Raw genomic sequence first — 14693 nt, 5'->3', positions numbered from 1 at the left:
CACTGCAATAAATTATGTGATTTTTTTGGAAATCTTGACACTAATTTTGTGTCTTTTATCTGAGATAAGAGAATACACTGAGAAAAGAAAGGAAATAAACAGTATAGAAAAATATGCATATATATAAGTATATTTTGCAATAAGTTGAGCAGAGAGAACAGAAAGAAAGAAACACATCAAGAATTGGAATCAGTACAAAGAGAATACCATAGACTGCCTGTCCACTTGAAACAAAATGAATAAAAATCAGGTTAAAATATATACTGTTGGCAGTGTGTTCTCTTTCAGTTTATCTGTGTGTCTTGCTGCCCTGCTCCATTTTCCTTGCGAGATGGAAAGGATTGATTCCAAAATGATGATGTTGCCTGATGTTGATTGTCAATAATTCAAAGATATAATCTTAATATCTTCTCAAATGTGACTTTTCCCAGAAAAAGGTATTAAGGTGCCTACAGTAATGCATTCAATAGCTGTCTAACAGCTTTACCTTTATGCCGGCAATCATTTTGCCAGAGTAGTCATTGAATTTTTCAATCTCATTAGAAATTAAACTCATTAATTAGTTTGGAAGAATTATGGCCAATGCTGTTTCATGAACAATCATTGCTTAACTCAATAACCCAAAGTGCTAAATTGATGCCCATTATCTTTAGAGGGGATTGCAGATGACTTGTATAATTTTTCTTCACATTTGTCAGGCTACTCAATATAGAACATGTTGCCTGTGGGTTCATCAAGAAAACAGCAGCACTGTGGAATACAACTACGAGTTTGGTCATCAAGGCTGAGAATTATCTAGGAAAGTGGAAGATGTGATTTTTATTTAAGGAAACTGTCATTCCCCATGTCGAATAAGCTACAGGCCATGAAGGATCTCTGCTGCCATCTGCTGTGGCAACAGTCTCACTACACTATTATTTGGTATTGTACTACTATCATGCCATTTGTTCCCATTCATCAGGTAAGCATGAATTAGTGTAAACAAGTTTAGAAGTTTGCAGATGATGAGCCCATCACAGTATCACAGTAGACTGAGGAGTTAATGACTTAATGAGTGTGATGATATTGATGCAATTCTTAAGACTTGTATTAAATACACGAAAATATCTCACAGATTTGTGGTTAATATCAAAAACATTTGAACATAATTTATTCAATGAGATGTTCTAACATTCAAATAACTGCTCTTAATATGTTATTTACAGCGGTGGTTTTCAATCCTGGTTCTCGGGACCCAAAACCCTAGCAGTCTAATCAGGGACTGATTTACAGCTGGGATGTAAGGTAAATGTAATGAACTCATTGGTAGGATTGAAAACCACTGATTTACAGTATAGGTCAGATGATAGGCTGTCATTTATATCCACATTGCACAAAACAGATCAGAAAGAAAGCTGGTTTTATCAAAACATGAATAGGTTGAATTCCCGCAGTTCAGATACAATGACATGATAATCCAGCCTAGTCTTGGTTTCAAGTTGCAGCCACTTCATAGTAAGGTGCTTAAAGCAGGGGACATCCTCCAACCACCATTTTCAGCAAGAACAGTCTGTTACGCAGCACACAGAGGTTGCAGGGGTTAAAAATCCACCAAGTTAATACTGTGGCATGAAGCTGCTGGCTACAATATTACCCACTCTGCCTACTATAGCATACAGGTCAGGGAGGGGTAAAGGTGAGTAGGCCCAAAGGCAAGGGACTGTCTCTTCAGAGTAAGGAGATAGATGTGGTACAGGACGTCAGATACCCAGCCAAGCTCTCCACCCCTGAATAAACCATAGGATGCAGTCCATTGATATGCTCCAAGCTGCTTCCAATGATGTCATCCTCGACCTCTCCTTTCCGCCGACCAATAGCGATCATCTCAGAGGTTTGACTGACAGAGGCTGCAGCCTGCAGGCTGCTGGTCTGGACATGGGACACAGGCAGAGCTGAAGTGGTGCTAACTGCTAACGGATCCGACAGGCTGTCTTCTCTCAACTCCTCCCACAAGTTACCTAGAAAGATGAAAAGGTAACACTCAGTGTTGGCATGTCTTTTCTAAAATATAATGTATTCTATGTATTCTACATTATAAGCAAATGAAAACCTAATGAAAAAAACGTTGATTGTTTCTGTACAGGTGTCATCACTTTCTGTGATGACTGTCCCTCCCCTCTGTGAAGATAAATCAATGCAGATAGTGTGTTTCTTCCTTTTTGAACTAGTTTATCCTTCACCTCAACAAATTTCTAAGTTCTGAAAAGTGTGTGGTAGTGCCACTTATCCAATACAATTACTGATAAAAAAGCCCTTTTTTTTACCTGTATATTACTCAGTATTTACCAGTCATTTTAATGCTATAATTAGTTGTTAAGTTGTCTGTTTTACTTGGATATTACATGGTTATTTCTGGTCATTACTGCGTAATTAATAGCCTGTAATTTAAAGAGTTAAAAAATAAAAAAAATGGGGAAACACCTTGTGTATTTTGGAGGGGATCTGAATGCTGAAGAGCAGCTCTAATCACTGTGTAAAGCAAGTATTCTGTGCATTTATTGGGTTACTTTGTCAAGAGCGTTTACAAAACAGGAGCATGAGAATCTTGTTATATCATACAGCATGATTTCACATGACACCACCGCAGTGAAAGCCCACATGGCCCCTGCCTGCTCGTCTCTGGCCTGGTCGTACCTTGGAGCTGCAGGTCAGTCAGACTGGGGTTGAGCGTGTCGATGTCATAACTGGCATCCCCCTCCAACAGGAACTCCTGCATGCTCCTGGCTCCAATGCTGTACTCGGCCTGCAGTGTGGCGCTGTAAACCGGCGGCATCTTCCCAGCCGTGGGTGAGTTCAAGCCTCCCATGGTGGACGGGACGCCGGCTGAGGCCTGCTGTCCGCAAGGCGAGTACAGGGAAAATGGGTTGGAGGGATGAGGGGCGGCAGGGGGAAGGTAGCAGGGGTGCTGGGACGGAGCTGGAACATGGGAATACTGGGGACGACGAATGGGAAGGCAGGGTTCTCTGAGCTGGGGCGGGGCAAAAGAGGAGGCGGTGGTGTCGTAGGTGGAGGCGAGTCTGGATAACAAAGTTGGGTTGCTGTAGAGCGGCAAAGACTTGAGCTTCTCGGGTCTCTCTCCCAGTAGACGGTCTAGGTCCTCTGTAGAAACAATATGAATGTGTGAATCAAATTAAATGTACTACTACTCAAATTACTGTCCTGCTTTACTGTAATTAATAAGGAGTAGAGGTCAGATTAGCCTGTGACCCAGCCAGAAGCTTGAGTAACTGGTTTTCAAAGGTAACCTGATTGATGACGTCAAAGTCAGACATTTGAAGCATCTTTCATCTTTCAATCTTTTAATGAATTCATAGTAAAATCAATCCCCTGAGAAATATTATATTCAGCTTCATTCAGCTCTCATTCTTCTTCCCTGAGGTAATAGTTCAGCTCACCTGGCCTCGCCATGCTCTTGCGAACAGTAACCGGGTCTTTGCGTCGCCACTTGTGCAGCTCCTCTTGCATCTTCTCCACCTTGGCGGGGTTGAGGGCCCATAGACAGCCTTTACGGGACGAGTTCCCGCTCTTGTTCTCCACCTTCTCGAAACACTTGTTCAGAGAGAGGTTGTGACGCACAGAGTTCTTCCACCCATCAGGAGCAGTCTAAAAACAGAGAGGGTTAGAGGAAAGGAAGAGTTAAGAAAGGGTTTTTAAATGCCATGGCACACTTTCATGATATAAGAGGAGGCAAAACTAAAAAGCACACATGCTTATCAATTCTTTGGGAATGTGGCAAGAAGCCAAGAGGAGAGAGCATTATTTTTTCTGTTTGTGTGGAAATTGCTGAAGAACCAAACCAATGCTTTCCAGATTCAATTGGTTCTTTCACTCCTCTTGTCCTTTGATGTTATATTTTTGCTTGCCATTGATTTCCTTTCCATTCAAGCAAAACCTCAAGGCTCACCTGAGCTCACATCCACTGCACATTTCAAGGACTGTGTTGCAAATGTCCACTATGTCTCCGTTGTTGATCATTTAGACAAACTGAATGTTGACAAATACAGTGTAACCCATTTTATAGCATCAGAACATCAGACCCATTCTGAAGGGAAAAGTAAAAAGAAAGCAAAAAATAAATACATTTTGCCACCTACTGCTCTGGCAATGTACTGTATGTAATCCCTGTGTCATGCCAATAAAGCACCCACTCAATTGAACCAAATTGAAAAAAACTTAAAAAATTGCCCATGTTAAATATTCAGATCTATCAGAAAAATCCATACTCGCTTTGTGCAAAATTTTTACAGCATTTGCAAATACACTTGACTTTCCAAAACATATCATTTTCTATGATCTAGCTCATGTGTTATCTGGCCCTGCAGCCTATATGTTTAAAGTTACAGGCAGCTGTCTGGAAAGCAGCCATCTTTAAGGTGCCTTCTTCAATGTGAACGCCAACAAGTCTTTGAGCTGGTTCCAGGGGTGAGTCTGAACTGATTTGATTTGTAGATGCCTGGAATCCTTTGGGATATCTATTTGTGACTATCCAGGGTTCAAATAGAGGATCACACCTGCAGCTGCCTCAGAAAGAACTATTTAGCCAACTGGGCATGAATGTGTAACACGCTTTTGAAAGCTTCCGCCAAAATTCTAGTTTTTCACTAATCAGGTTAAATTGTCTGAGTGGTGAAACTTTATCACACTTGCCCAAACTCTCACATTTATCCACACACACACACACACACACACACACACACACACACACACACACACACACACACCTATCGTACTTGTCCACCATACACCAAGATAAACAGATAGAGAATTTGAATTCCCCTGCCAGCCTTCTTCATAGGATTATTACTGACTGAGCCAGTCTGCGCAGGAGGGATCAAGCCTTAACAGGTTACTGTCTGGGTTGGTCCATCGCTGCTGATCTGGCACATTGTTCGACTGCTATTAGCACCGTGTTATTAATCATTAGGGGGACATTGGCGGAGTAATTAGTGTCAATTATGCAATAGATGTGGTTTGGGGCGATCTTTTTACTTACAACACAACACTGGCCTTTGCAAGAAGCCCTTAGCTACTGGAAAAAGACTAAAGGATTGAAATAGACGTAATTACATATATCTATTTTACACATTTTTACAATATGAGTTGTCAAATGATATTACAGGAGTGCTGTTTGAAGTGTGAGCAGTTTGAACAGTTTGTTAAACTGTTGTGTGCTCAATCAGCTTGAGATTCTTCCAATTCAGGGTATTGATTGTCTTGAAAATCAGTGGGTGATGAGTGGACAACAGCCATTGTAGCCATGATTACTACTAGTTTCTGTGTCCCATCATCTGTGATACCTTGAAATAGGGGAAGTGTTCAGTCATGAAGCTGTAGATCTCACTGACTGGCAGACTTCCTGTTTTGCTGTTCCTCAGAGCCATGAAGATCAGGATGCTGCAGACAGGAAGGAGACATTAACATTTATTTGTACATTATGGTACAGGCAAACAAAGCACTAACATGTTGGACCTGAGGTTACTTATCCATTGGCTTGGCATTGAGAGCTTGGCACTTTTACATTTTGAGGCTTCTCTTAGGTATTTCCATTTTAGGGGACATTATATTCTTACTTGATTACATTTCAAAGCAAGTATTTAAATTTATCACATATATCTGACATCTGCAGTTACTAGTTATTTTGTAAGAAGAAGGTTGACATATAAAACCTGCCATTAATTCATGAAAGCGCTGCATTTTCAACACTCAGTCTCAAATGTAAGCGGAAGCAGTCAGAGATAGGATAAGTGGAACTACCGAACCTTTAGAAGTTTAACTTCAATACTTTCACTCATTTACTCAGTACACATTTAATAGCAAACACCTAAATACTTTTAGTAGAATACCGAATGGAGAATATTGAACTTTTACTTTTATCAAAGCACTAATGGGTATGCATGCTACACTTAACAATAAAAAGCCAGCCTTTCACTGTACTGAGGGTACAGACAGAATACCTCACACCTGCAAGCCTCGGGGATAGAAGCAATAAAAAAAAAAATCTATCTCAAACTGAATTTTATCCAGCCAATAATAATGTTGATATTTTTTAAGTTTAGATAGACAGACATACAGAGAGACAGGCAGACAGACAGACAGACAGACAGACAGACAGACAGACAGACAGAAAGACAGACAGACAGATAGATAGATAGATAGATAGATAGATAGATAGATAGATAGATAGATGGTGAAACGAGATGTAACTTCACCTGTATGAGTAAATGGGCTTGGGGAAAAGGGACTGTGTGCTGTCCTGGTGAGACGGAGCGGAGAGACACTGGACAGAATATTTGGAGCTGTTGGATTGGCCATTTGCGGAGTACAGTCTAGATGAGAACTGGAGAGAGCACACATACAGTACATACACACAAAGTATGCATGTGCACACACACACACACACACACACACACACACACACACAATGTAGGCCTATATGCTTAAGTTTAGTACATTCCCAGTTGCAATGTATTCCACATAAATGATTAGCAAATTGGGCGCTGCCTTAAGGATTTTTTCCCTGGTCCATTCAAACATAATGCAAACATGTTAAGACAAGCCATGTAATGGCCATGTAATGTTTCATTTGTGTTTGCTTAATCACATCCATCCATGCATAGACTGCTGTGATGGCGTGGGCACTTAGATTTAGCTTCCACTGACTTGTGGGCACTTGTTCAATCCAGTTATATCATGATCACACCTATCTTTTCCTGCTTATATCCATACAATGACATGGTCCGGTGCTTTTAAACAAACTGGCCGACACTTTCCTTGTTTGTATGAATTATAGTGATGCGATACCTATAAGAACCTTTGCAAATGTCTTTCACCCAGGCCGATATCAATCATTCATTCATACTATGTTTTTTAAGTTCCTCCTTTACAGTATAGGCACTCCCTGAGTGTGGCTCAGTCCACACACCCACTCACCTGCTGCAGAGGGCTCGCTGAGCTGCAGGGGGTGTGGCTCTGAGACAGGAAGCAGGTAGGCTCCACGGGCGCAGCTGGTAGTTCTGGGTACGTGTGTGGAGAGCCCTGTGTGCAGAAATGAGCGATTCATAGGGAATATACCAATCAATTAAAAAATGTACATGTGTTATCCTTAATATGGTCTAGTGCAGTTCAGTCAGTATTTGGGAACACAAATAACTCTCTTCCAATTCCCCAAACCAGAGAAGGGTGTGGGTGTGTGTGTGTGTGTGTGTGTGTGTGTGTGTGTGTGTGTGTGTGTGTGTGTGTGTGTGTGTGTGTGTGTGTGTGTGTGTGTATGTGTGTGTGTTTGTCTGTGTCTGTGTCTGTGATTGCATTGTATCTGTGGTAGTCATGTAAATCCCTCCAAAAAATTTCAGGAAAAACCACCATGCAGTTTTAGTTTAGTATCTAAAGGGTTTTGAAAGGGTTTCCTCAGACCAAGGGTGGGAGAATTTTCTCAACCCACAGAGGATCATGTAATCCTTCAATTTAAGTGAAATCAAGAAAATCACCTAAATTGGAGTTACGAGGTTTTCGCCTGGCAACAATGAAATATAAATATGTCCTGGTCATCCAGTCCAGTCTTTCTTTCTATTAAATCACAATACAAACTTGATAAGCCACTATACTGATACTCAACAATTGTTTCAAATGCAAGAGACCATGACTGGAATATTACATTTGCCCAGTTGCAAAGGGATGATAAAATGAGTGTACCATAAGTCTGGAAGCCTGAAAGCTGCCACTGAATTGGTCCCAGGACGTTGGCGCCTCGCTGCTGGAGCTGTGTGCAGCAGAGCAGGTGTCGGCGCTGGACACCTCCTGCAGGCAGCTGTAGGGAGACGGGCAATGTTGGAGGCAGCCTGTGGCCTTCACAGCTCCGTCGCTGAACTGGCGGCGGTACGGGTGGAAGCGCTCAGAGTCGCTGCCTTGCCCCGGCACCGACCCCGACCCCGGGCTGATGGCTCCGTCAGCGCTGTGTCTCCTGTCCAGAGCTGCGGTCCTCAAGCTGAAGGTGGTGCTGTCTTGCTGCTGGGTGAAGCAGACATTGCTGCCTTCCTCCAAATTCTGTGGTGTGATCATCACCCCGGAGGAAATAAATCATTAAAGACGTGACAACGATATTCAACTACAACCTACAAGAACTGTTAATAAATCTCATTTCCAGCCCCATTATAAGCCAATAGATAAAGATGATGCCAAGATGCTTTATTTGGAAACTCCTTCCAGGTCTTTATCAAAAGATCTCACTTCTCATAGTAGATAAACGGTGGAGAATTGTCTTGAACTGTGAATGTGAATGTGATTTATATTCATAATATACACACTTAAACTGTAAAAACTTCATTTCCTGAATGGGAAAACACATGCTTGTTATGCAAAGATGTAAGATGGAATGCAGGACTCCTGATAAGCTCAAGTATATGTTGTGACATATGGCATGCCCCCCCAGGCATTAATTAATTTGCCTCTATAGAGGAAATGGTGATCAATGCCAGGTTAAAACATTTCTCCTTAGGCTGTCTTGGCCATGGAAAGGCCTTCTGTCTTCCTAATTCACGATTAAAACCAGAAACTCTCCCCATTTCACTGCCCATTTCAAAACAGCTGCTGATGGCTGTGCAAAGAGTTCTGCTGAATATATTTTACGGAGCACATACTTTGTACTCAGCCTTGAGTACAGCAGCACTCAAGGCTGAGTCAAAACAGAGAGTGGTTTTCTGTGCCCAATGCTACACAGAAGAAGTGTTTTTTTGGGTTAAAAAGAATGGCTTAAGGCTGTTGTAGTACCTGTGATTCTGCCATCTGCTGGTAGGACGTCCCACAGGGCTCGCAGGTGTGCAGGTTGGCCTGAAGGGTTGACGTTTGAGACTTGCTGCTGCTGGGGGAAAACGTAGAAGTTGGAGAGTCTGACATTCTGCACCAAAATCTGCACCTGTGAAGAGTTGAAAGCAGGCTGAATGAGATGGAATGAAACATGTGTCAACTATACTTCATCGTCTCTGGGATTTTCTGATAAGATGTTGATGAAACTTGGAGAGATGATGCATGTTGTTGCTGATTGGCCCAAGGGTGCCTGCATTATTCATGGGCGATGACTTGATTCACTTGTTAGAATTTAGAACCATTTAAATGAAAGGTAATTTGATGCTTGATGTTGACCTTTGGCATCAGATAAGTAATAAAAAAATGCAAAAATGTGTCATTTGTGTTACATTGACACAATGAATTATGTATAATTCATCTGTAAAATAAACCAGCCTTTCTCTCAGTTTGTTTTGAAAGACTAGGGACAGGCTTGCCCACTAAAAACTCTACATAAAACATTAGCTGGGTGTCATTATGATGGGCATCAGTGGTATATTCTGGTAACATCAAGCTCTGGATCAAGTTAAAAAGCTCAAACTTTGGATGAAATTCTAAACACAGTGCACATCGTCCAAAAGTTTCAGTGACTTCATCACATTAAACATCTTGTTTGTCACATACTGTATCTTTGTATTTTTATTATATTTTGTGTTAAATCATGCAAATCAAAAAACAACTGACGATATGAGGCAAATCTATATCTATACATGGAAAGTGCATGTTGGTGCCTATGTTAAGGCAATAGGAATGTCCCCATATATTGGAGACAACTGCTTCTTACAGTCACACTCACATTAATATCATATTTACTGTCCCACCAAGGGAAGTTTTGGTTGCAGTCAGGGTTAAAAACAATTACAATACACAGAGCCACATCAACACGTTATAGACTCAAGACACACCGACAACAAAGCAGAGCAAAAGGAGCTGATGTGCAAAAAAGGGATGCATGATGTGTGTAAGGCCTGTGTCCTGTGCACATGCAGCAAATCAGTAGCTGCAGAGACAAAAGACACCCTGAATCTCTGACTGTCCAAGCTGGAACTCTGCACTTTAGAATACAATAGAATAAAATAGCATGTCGTTTTTGATTCTGCTTTTGATTTATATTGCTTTTGCCATATGATAGGAAGCAATTGCGATGTGTTTTGACAAAGAGCTCCTTGTCACTGATCCTTTTAGATCATGTCTACTGAGTCATTATTCTACTGTAAATCAGCGAGATATACTATCTGTTTTGTACAGTATGAGTGCAGGTGTGGGAACAGGTAAGCTAGTTTCCCATGCCAGTACATTAGAGCACCAAGGTTTGACACCAGTGGCCTTATGTGGGCAAGGGTCCCATCTGCCTGACTTTACAGAGCTGTTATCTGATCCCAGCAGCGGTGAGAGACACGTGGCCCAGGTTCCAGTAAAGGAAACCTCACCTCAACCCTGCAAACCAAGCTCATTAAAACTGCCAACAAACCATGGCCATAAGGTCACTCAACGCCAAATAATGCTGAGAAAGACTGAAAGTGGAATCAACCTGCCTTGTGGTGTGCCTGTGTGTGTGTGTGTATGTGCGTGTGTGTGTGTGTGTGTGTGTGTGAGAGAGAGAGAGAGAGAGAGAGAGAGAGCGAGAGAGAGAGAGCATGACAGAAAGAGAGAGCGAGAAATAGCAATCGTTGATCTTTCTGCTCAGATCAAAGGAAGCTAAGGTGTCAAGTTGAAAGTTCACTGATAGCCTTTTCACCGTCGTAGCAACAAATCCTCTCAGCTGCTTGAGAGACACACTGCTACCAGCCAGAGGGGACGCAACTGAGCAATGGAGGAAATTCTCTGGCTATTTCAGTCTGTGAGGTGAGACATAGAGGCATAGATTTGATATATACTGATGGTGCATAAGCATAGAAGGTACAATGGTTCAACTGTGAGGTTAGTCGTTGCAAGAGAGGAGCTAAAAATAACATATAAAAAGTACATCTATGCTAAAGGTTCAAATGAGGCTGTGTGTCACTCCTGCATCAGTTTGTTTCATTAGTTCGTGTTTGTTGCCATATGCGGAGATTATTACTGACAAATCATGCCATTAGACAACAATGGGGCCATTGCTCATGAGTTGACAGGTAGGTATTACTGCCAACCCTTGCCACCTTGGCAACAGTGGGATGTTATTGAAAATAAAATCTTGAAATGTTCCATAGTTTATCCTAGGGGTTATCCTCTAGGTATCTTCACCCAGAATGTTTTACAAATCAGTTGTGATTCCGTTCAAATGACAAAAGAAAAAAAAAAAAAAAAGAGATACACGACACCTCCGATATATCACCTTCGAAGAAAAAAAAAAAAACGGTTTTCCGTAGTGTCATTTCCCTGTTTAATAATGATGTTATTGTCTCCACTGGATCTTGGCTGGTTTCTAGTCTCAGTTGTCACAGCCTCGAGAAACGGCTTTGAGCTTACACTGTTTGACTGGCATGACTAATGAACTATGAACATATAGTTTTTCACTTTCATCAATCATGTAATTAGTGGGATTTCTGTGCATATTTCCTCTTGACTGAGTCGGGACATGTTTTGTATTTATTGCGAAGAGGGTGAGCAGTGAGGGTTCTTTAGCCAAAAAAAGGAGCAAAAACAAACACCCTCTTGGAGAAATTTAAGTGGGGTTTTGACATTGGCTTGACACAGATCTAAACCACAGATGTAAACCACAGATCTAAATCAGGTTTTCCTGCAAGGACAAAGAATGTGAACAGGCTGTTAAGAGCAGCAACAGTGACATAAGCAGTATCAGTAACAGTGAAAGATGAGTGAAAATAAATTTCCCCGCGTCCCATGTGATGACTTGTGTATGCATTAAACTGCCTGTACTGTGCAACATAAACCCTTCAAAAATGACTTAAGGGTTGTCATATGAAAACACAACATAAAACACGTAAATGAAGTAAATCAGTCTTTCCGAAATGTGATAAACAAACTAACAACTGTACAAAACAGTTTGCTCAAAGAGTTCATCTGCAAAACAGGTGTGAACTGGTATGAAGCTTGATAGGAAAAGTCCAACCATTAAACATAAGTTATTCCTCTTATCTTGGACACTTTAGTTTTAAATTGTAAAAGTGAAAATTGCCAAAACTAGAAAGAGACTCCACACTGGGAATGAATGTGAAACCAATTTAATGGACAATAAAATGAGATAATGCTCGTTTGGATGTAAAACCTCACAGAAGCAAATACAAAACTCAGAAATTCAGCTGGTCATCAGCTGTCAGTAGCGATGTCACAAATTAGAGCCACGACTATCTGATTTTTCATTTGTACATTTTGCATTTGAAATTTGAATGTTTACTAATATTGATTGAACTTGATTGAACTGTTGTAGATCATGGGGAATAGCATGTGTATTCTGTTTTAGTGAGTGAGTTTTTGTTTGAAGAGTTCCTGTCATACTCCTGTCTCTACAGCTTTTGTAATTGTTTTCCTCGCTCTGGAAGCTGTGGCACCCTTTCATCTCCCAGAGCCTCACCCTTCAACTGTCGCACGTGGTGAGAAAGTATTTCTCTGGTCGTCATGCAGTAACGTGATGCACTCCTAATATGCAAATCTTTCTGCCTTGTGCCCATGCCAGTGTCAATGTTGTCTCAGATTGGAGAGGAGCCACTGAAATGTCATAGGTAAATGTCAACAAGGTGCAGCCAATACAGTATAATTGTTTAGTATTTTGTTTACAATTGTAAACATTAAAATCTTATCTTCATGATTTGTTATAGACTACTACTTTTTTGTGATTGAGACGTCAGTTGTCATGACAGTGAACCCCACTCATCTGGTCCTCCGTGGGTATGAGCACATGTCGGCCCATGTCCTCTGCTGCATAATATATGATGTGTTTTGAGGCATTTCTGTGATGGCAAACATTAAAAAGAAGTCACACCAAAACCACATCCAGCAGGATGATTCACAATGTTTAGTATCGCATCAATGGAAATAAAACATGTAACTGTAAATCAGTGATCTTGTTGTCAGGTTTGGATATTTGACAATGTCGTTTTGATGATTTATTATCATCTGTAATCAAATCTGAGACACGATTGAAAGTGGTTCCCATTTGGGAGGTTTCACATGTGCTGCTGCCTTTATTGGCACCAAACCAGGTGACAATCCCTAAATGCAAAGGCAGAGATGATGAGTGCACATTATCAGGCAGATGCATATTTATTTGGTTTTGCTGTGGTTCAATAAATGACCCTTATAATCTGATATTACTTGTGCTGTTACTGTAAGCAGGGACCATGCATCGCATTACTTTTCTTGGACTATCTCATTAAAACATACCAACATACCATGTCTAAAGGAAAAGTGGTGGGAGGGTATTTTGTGTCTTGTTTGACCGCCATGAATATTCATATTTAGGGATCTGTGACTCCTTAAAATGAAGCTATCCCTCGTCAGGACCGGCTGACATTGGCGCTTGCAGAGAAAGGTTAACTAAGGCGCTGTTTGGTGTACACCCAACTTCAATTAATCTATTATTACCTTCCTGAACAAACCACAATGCCACTGAACACTGGAGTTTTTCTGCACTGACAGGTTTAATGATCGCAAAAACAAAGTCATATTTCCCACAATTCTTTAAAGTTCGCCCTTTAAAGTTCAGTCAACTACTAAGTTCATTTGAAATTGTATTATTCAGCTATGTCTAAAAAAAAATGTTCTATCAGATTTAGAGAAGTTCACTTACAGTGTGTACAGTGAGACAACTTTCAGCCTTCCAGTGCGGCTAGCAGTTAATTTTCTCTCTACTTTCCTTGCCACAAGCTACGGTTAATACGAAGGATTATCAGGTAAAGCTAATTATCTTCAATGTTTATGATTGTCAGACAACAAGAACAGGCAGGTCTATTTGTCATAAGCGTGATCAGCTGAATTACATAATGGTACAGTTACTATTGACAGTCGGTTTGTCAGTAGTGTAGAAATGCAAAGGCTCTCTGAGGAAGCAGGTGCTCAAAGTTCAAAAAGGGCAGCAGGCAATCCACAACTGCAACAGCGCCAAGAATACAACTGCTTTCTCACAATTACTGCTCAATTACCGAATGATAAATATGAAGACAAACTGAATAGTAGAAATGAAACAGAAAGAATCACAGAGTTAACGCTGTATATCAACACAAAGAGACATCCAAACATCCAAATATTAGAAAACTTTCCAAACAACTCACCCAACCCTCGAAGTCAGTAATGTGCCATCGCCACTCTCTCTCCTCTGTGGTTTTGTAGTTTCACTCAAATTTTCCCGCCCGGTCCTGTAACGCCTCCTGACATCTTGAGCCCATTTCCCTCTAGGAGCCGAGGCACCTGAAGCACCTTCACCTGACAGTGCAGCAGGTCGATTAGATCGACTGTCTAAATGTGTATGGAAGTGGCTGATAGGCTGGTTTCAGATTTTGGCAGCACAGAATATCATCCTCATTCTCTCCGTGTGTGTGCGGGTGTGTGTGTGTGTGTGTGTGTGTGTGTGTGTGTGTGTGTGTGTGTGTGTGTTTGGCACTAGTCCAGGCCAGCCCAGCAATAAGATATACAGAAGGAAAAACCTGCCGCAACAGGTTCAGAAAGGCCTACTGCTGGAGCCACTGGCAGCTGGCAGCCCTCTCTTCCTCCCTCCATCAGTCTTTCTTTGCCTGACTGAATGGTTACTTGTCTGAATAGGACATAAGATACACTACCGATCACATCCAGTGGCAGAGAGTGGGCACTTTGCCCTGGTTTCAGAGCTTGCCCATGGCAAAGGCTCTACTAGTTGTGATCTGGTTCCTCACACACACTCA

At 41.3% G+C, this 14693-nt stretch overlaps 1 protein-coding gene across 1 annotated transcript; it reads right to left on the bottom strand.

Annotated features, from left to right (window-relative positions):
* Window positions 1-1699: 1699 nt before the first annotated feature.
* On the bottom strand, window positions 1700-14217 carry foxn1 (forkhead box N1). Its single transcript, XM_071541409.1, has 9 exons — window positions 14088-14217; window positions 8803-8947; window positions 7729-8079; window positions 6970-7074; window positions 6249-6376; window positions 5337-5433; window positions 3435-3642; window positions 2674-3138; window positions 1700-1997 (listed from the first exon to the last, which is right to left on the bottom strand). The coding sequence occupies exons 2-9, from the start codon at window positions 8926-8928 to the stop codon at window positions 1708-1710; spliced, it is 1770 nt and encodes a 589-aa protein (XP_071397510.1). The 5' UTR covers window positions 8929-8947; window positions 14088-14217; the 3' UTR covers window positions 1700-1707.
* Between the last annotated feature and the right edge of the window lie 476 nt (window positions 14218-14693).

This window comes from Centroberyx affinis, unplaced genomic scaffold (assembly GCF_046629955.1).
Source record: "Centroberyx affinis isolate AG114_WGS23_722 - 3 ecotype Tasmania unplaced genomic scaffold, CSIRO-AGI_Caff_v1 ptg003868l_1, whole genome shotgun sequence".
NCBI lineage: Eukaryota > Metazoa > Chordata > Actinopteri > Beryciformes > Berycidae > Centroberyx > Centroberyx affinis.
This window is presented reverse-complemented; position numbering and strand designations above follow the sequence as displayed.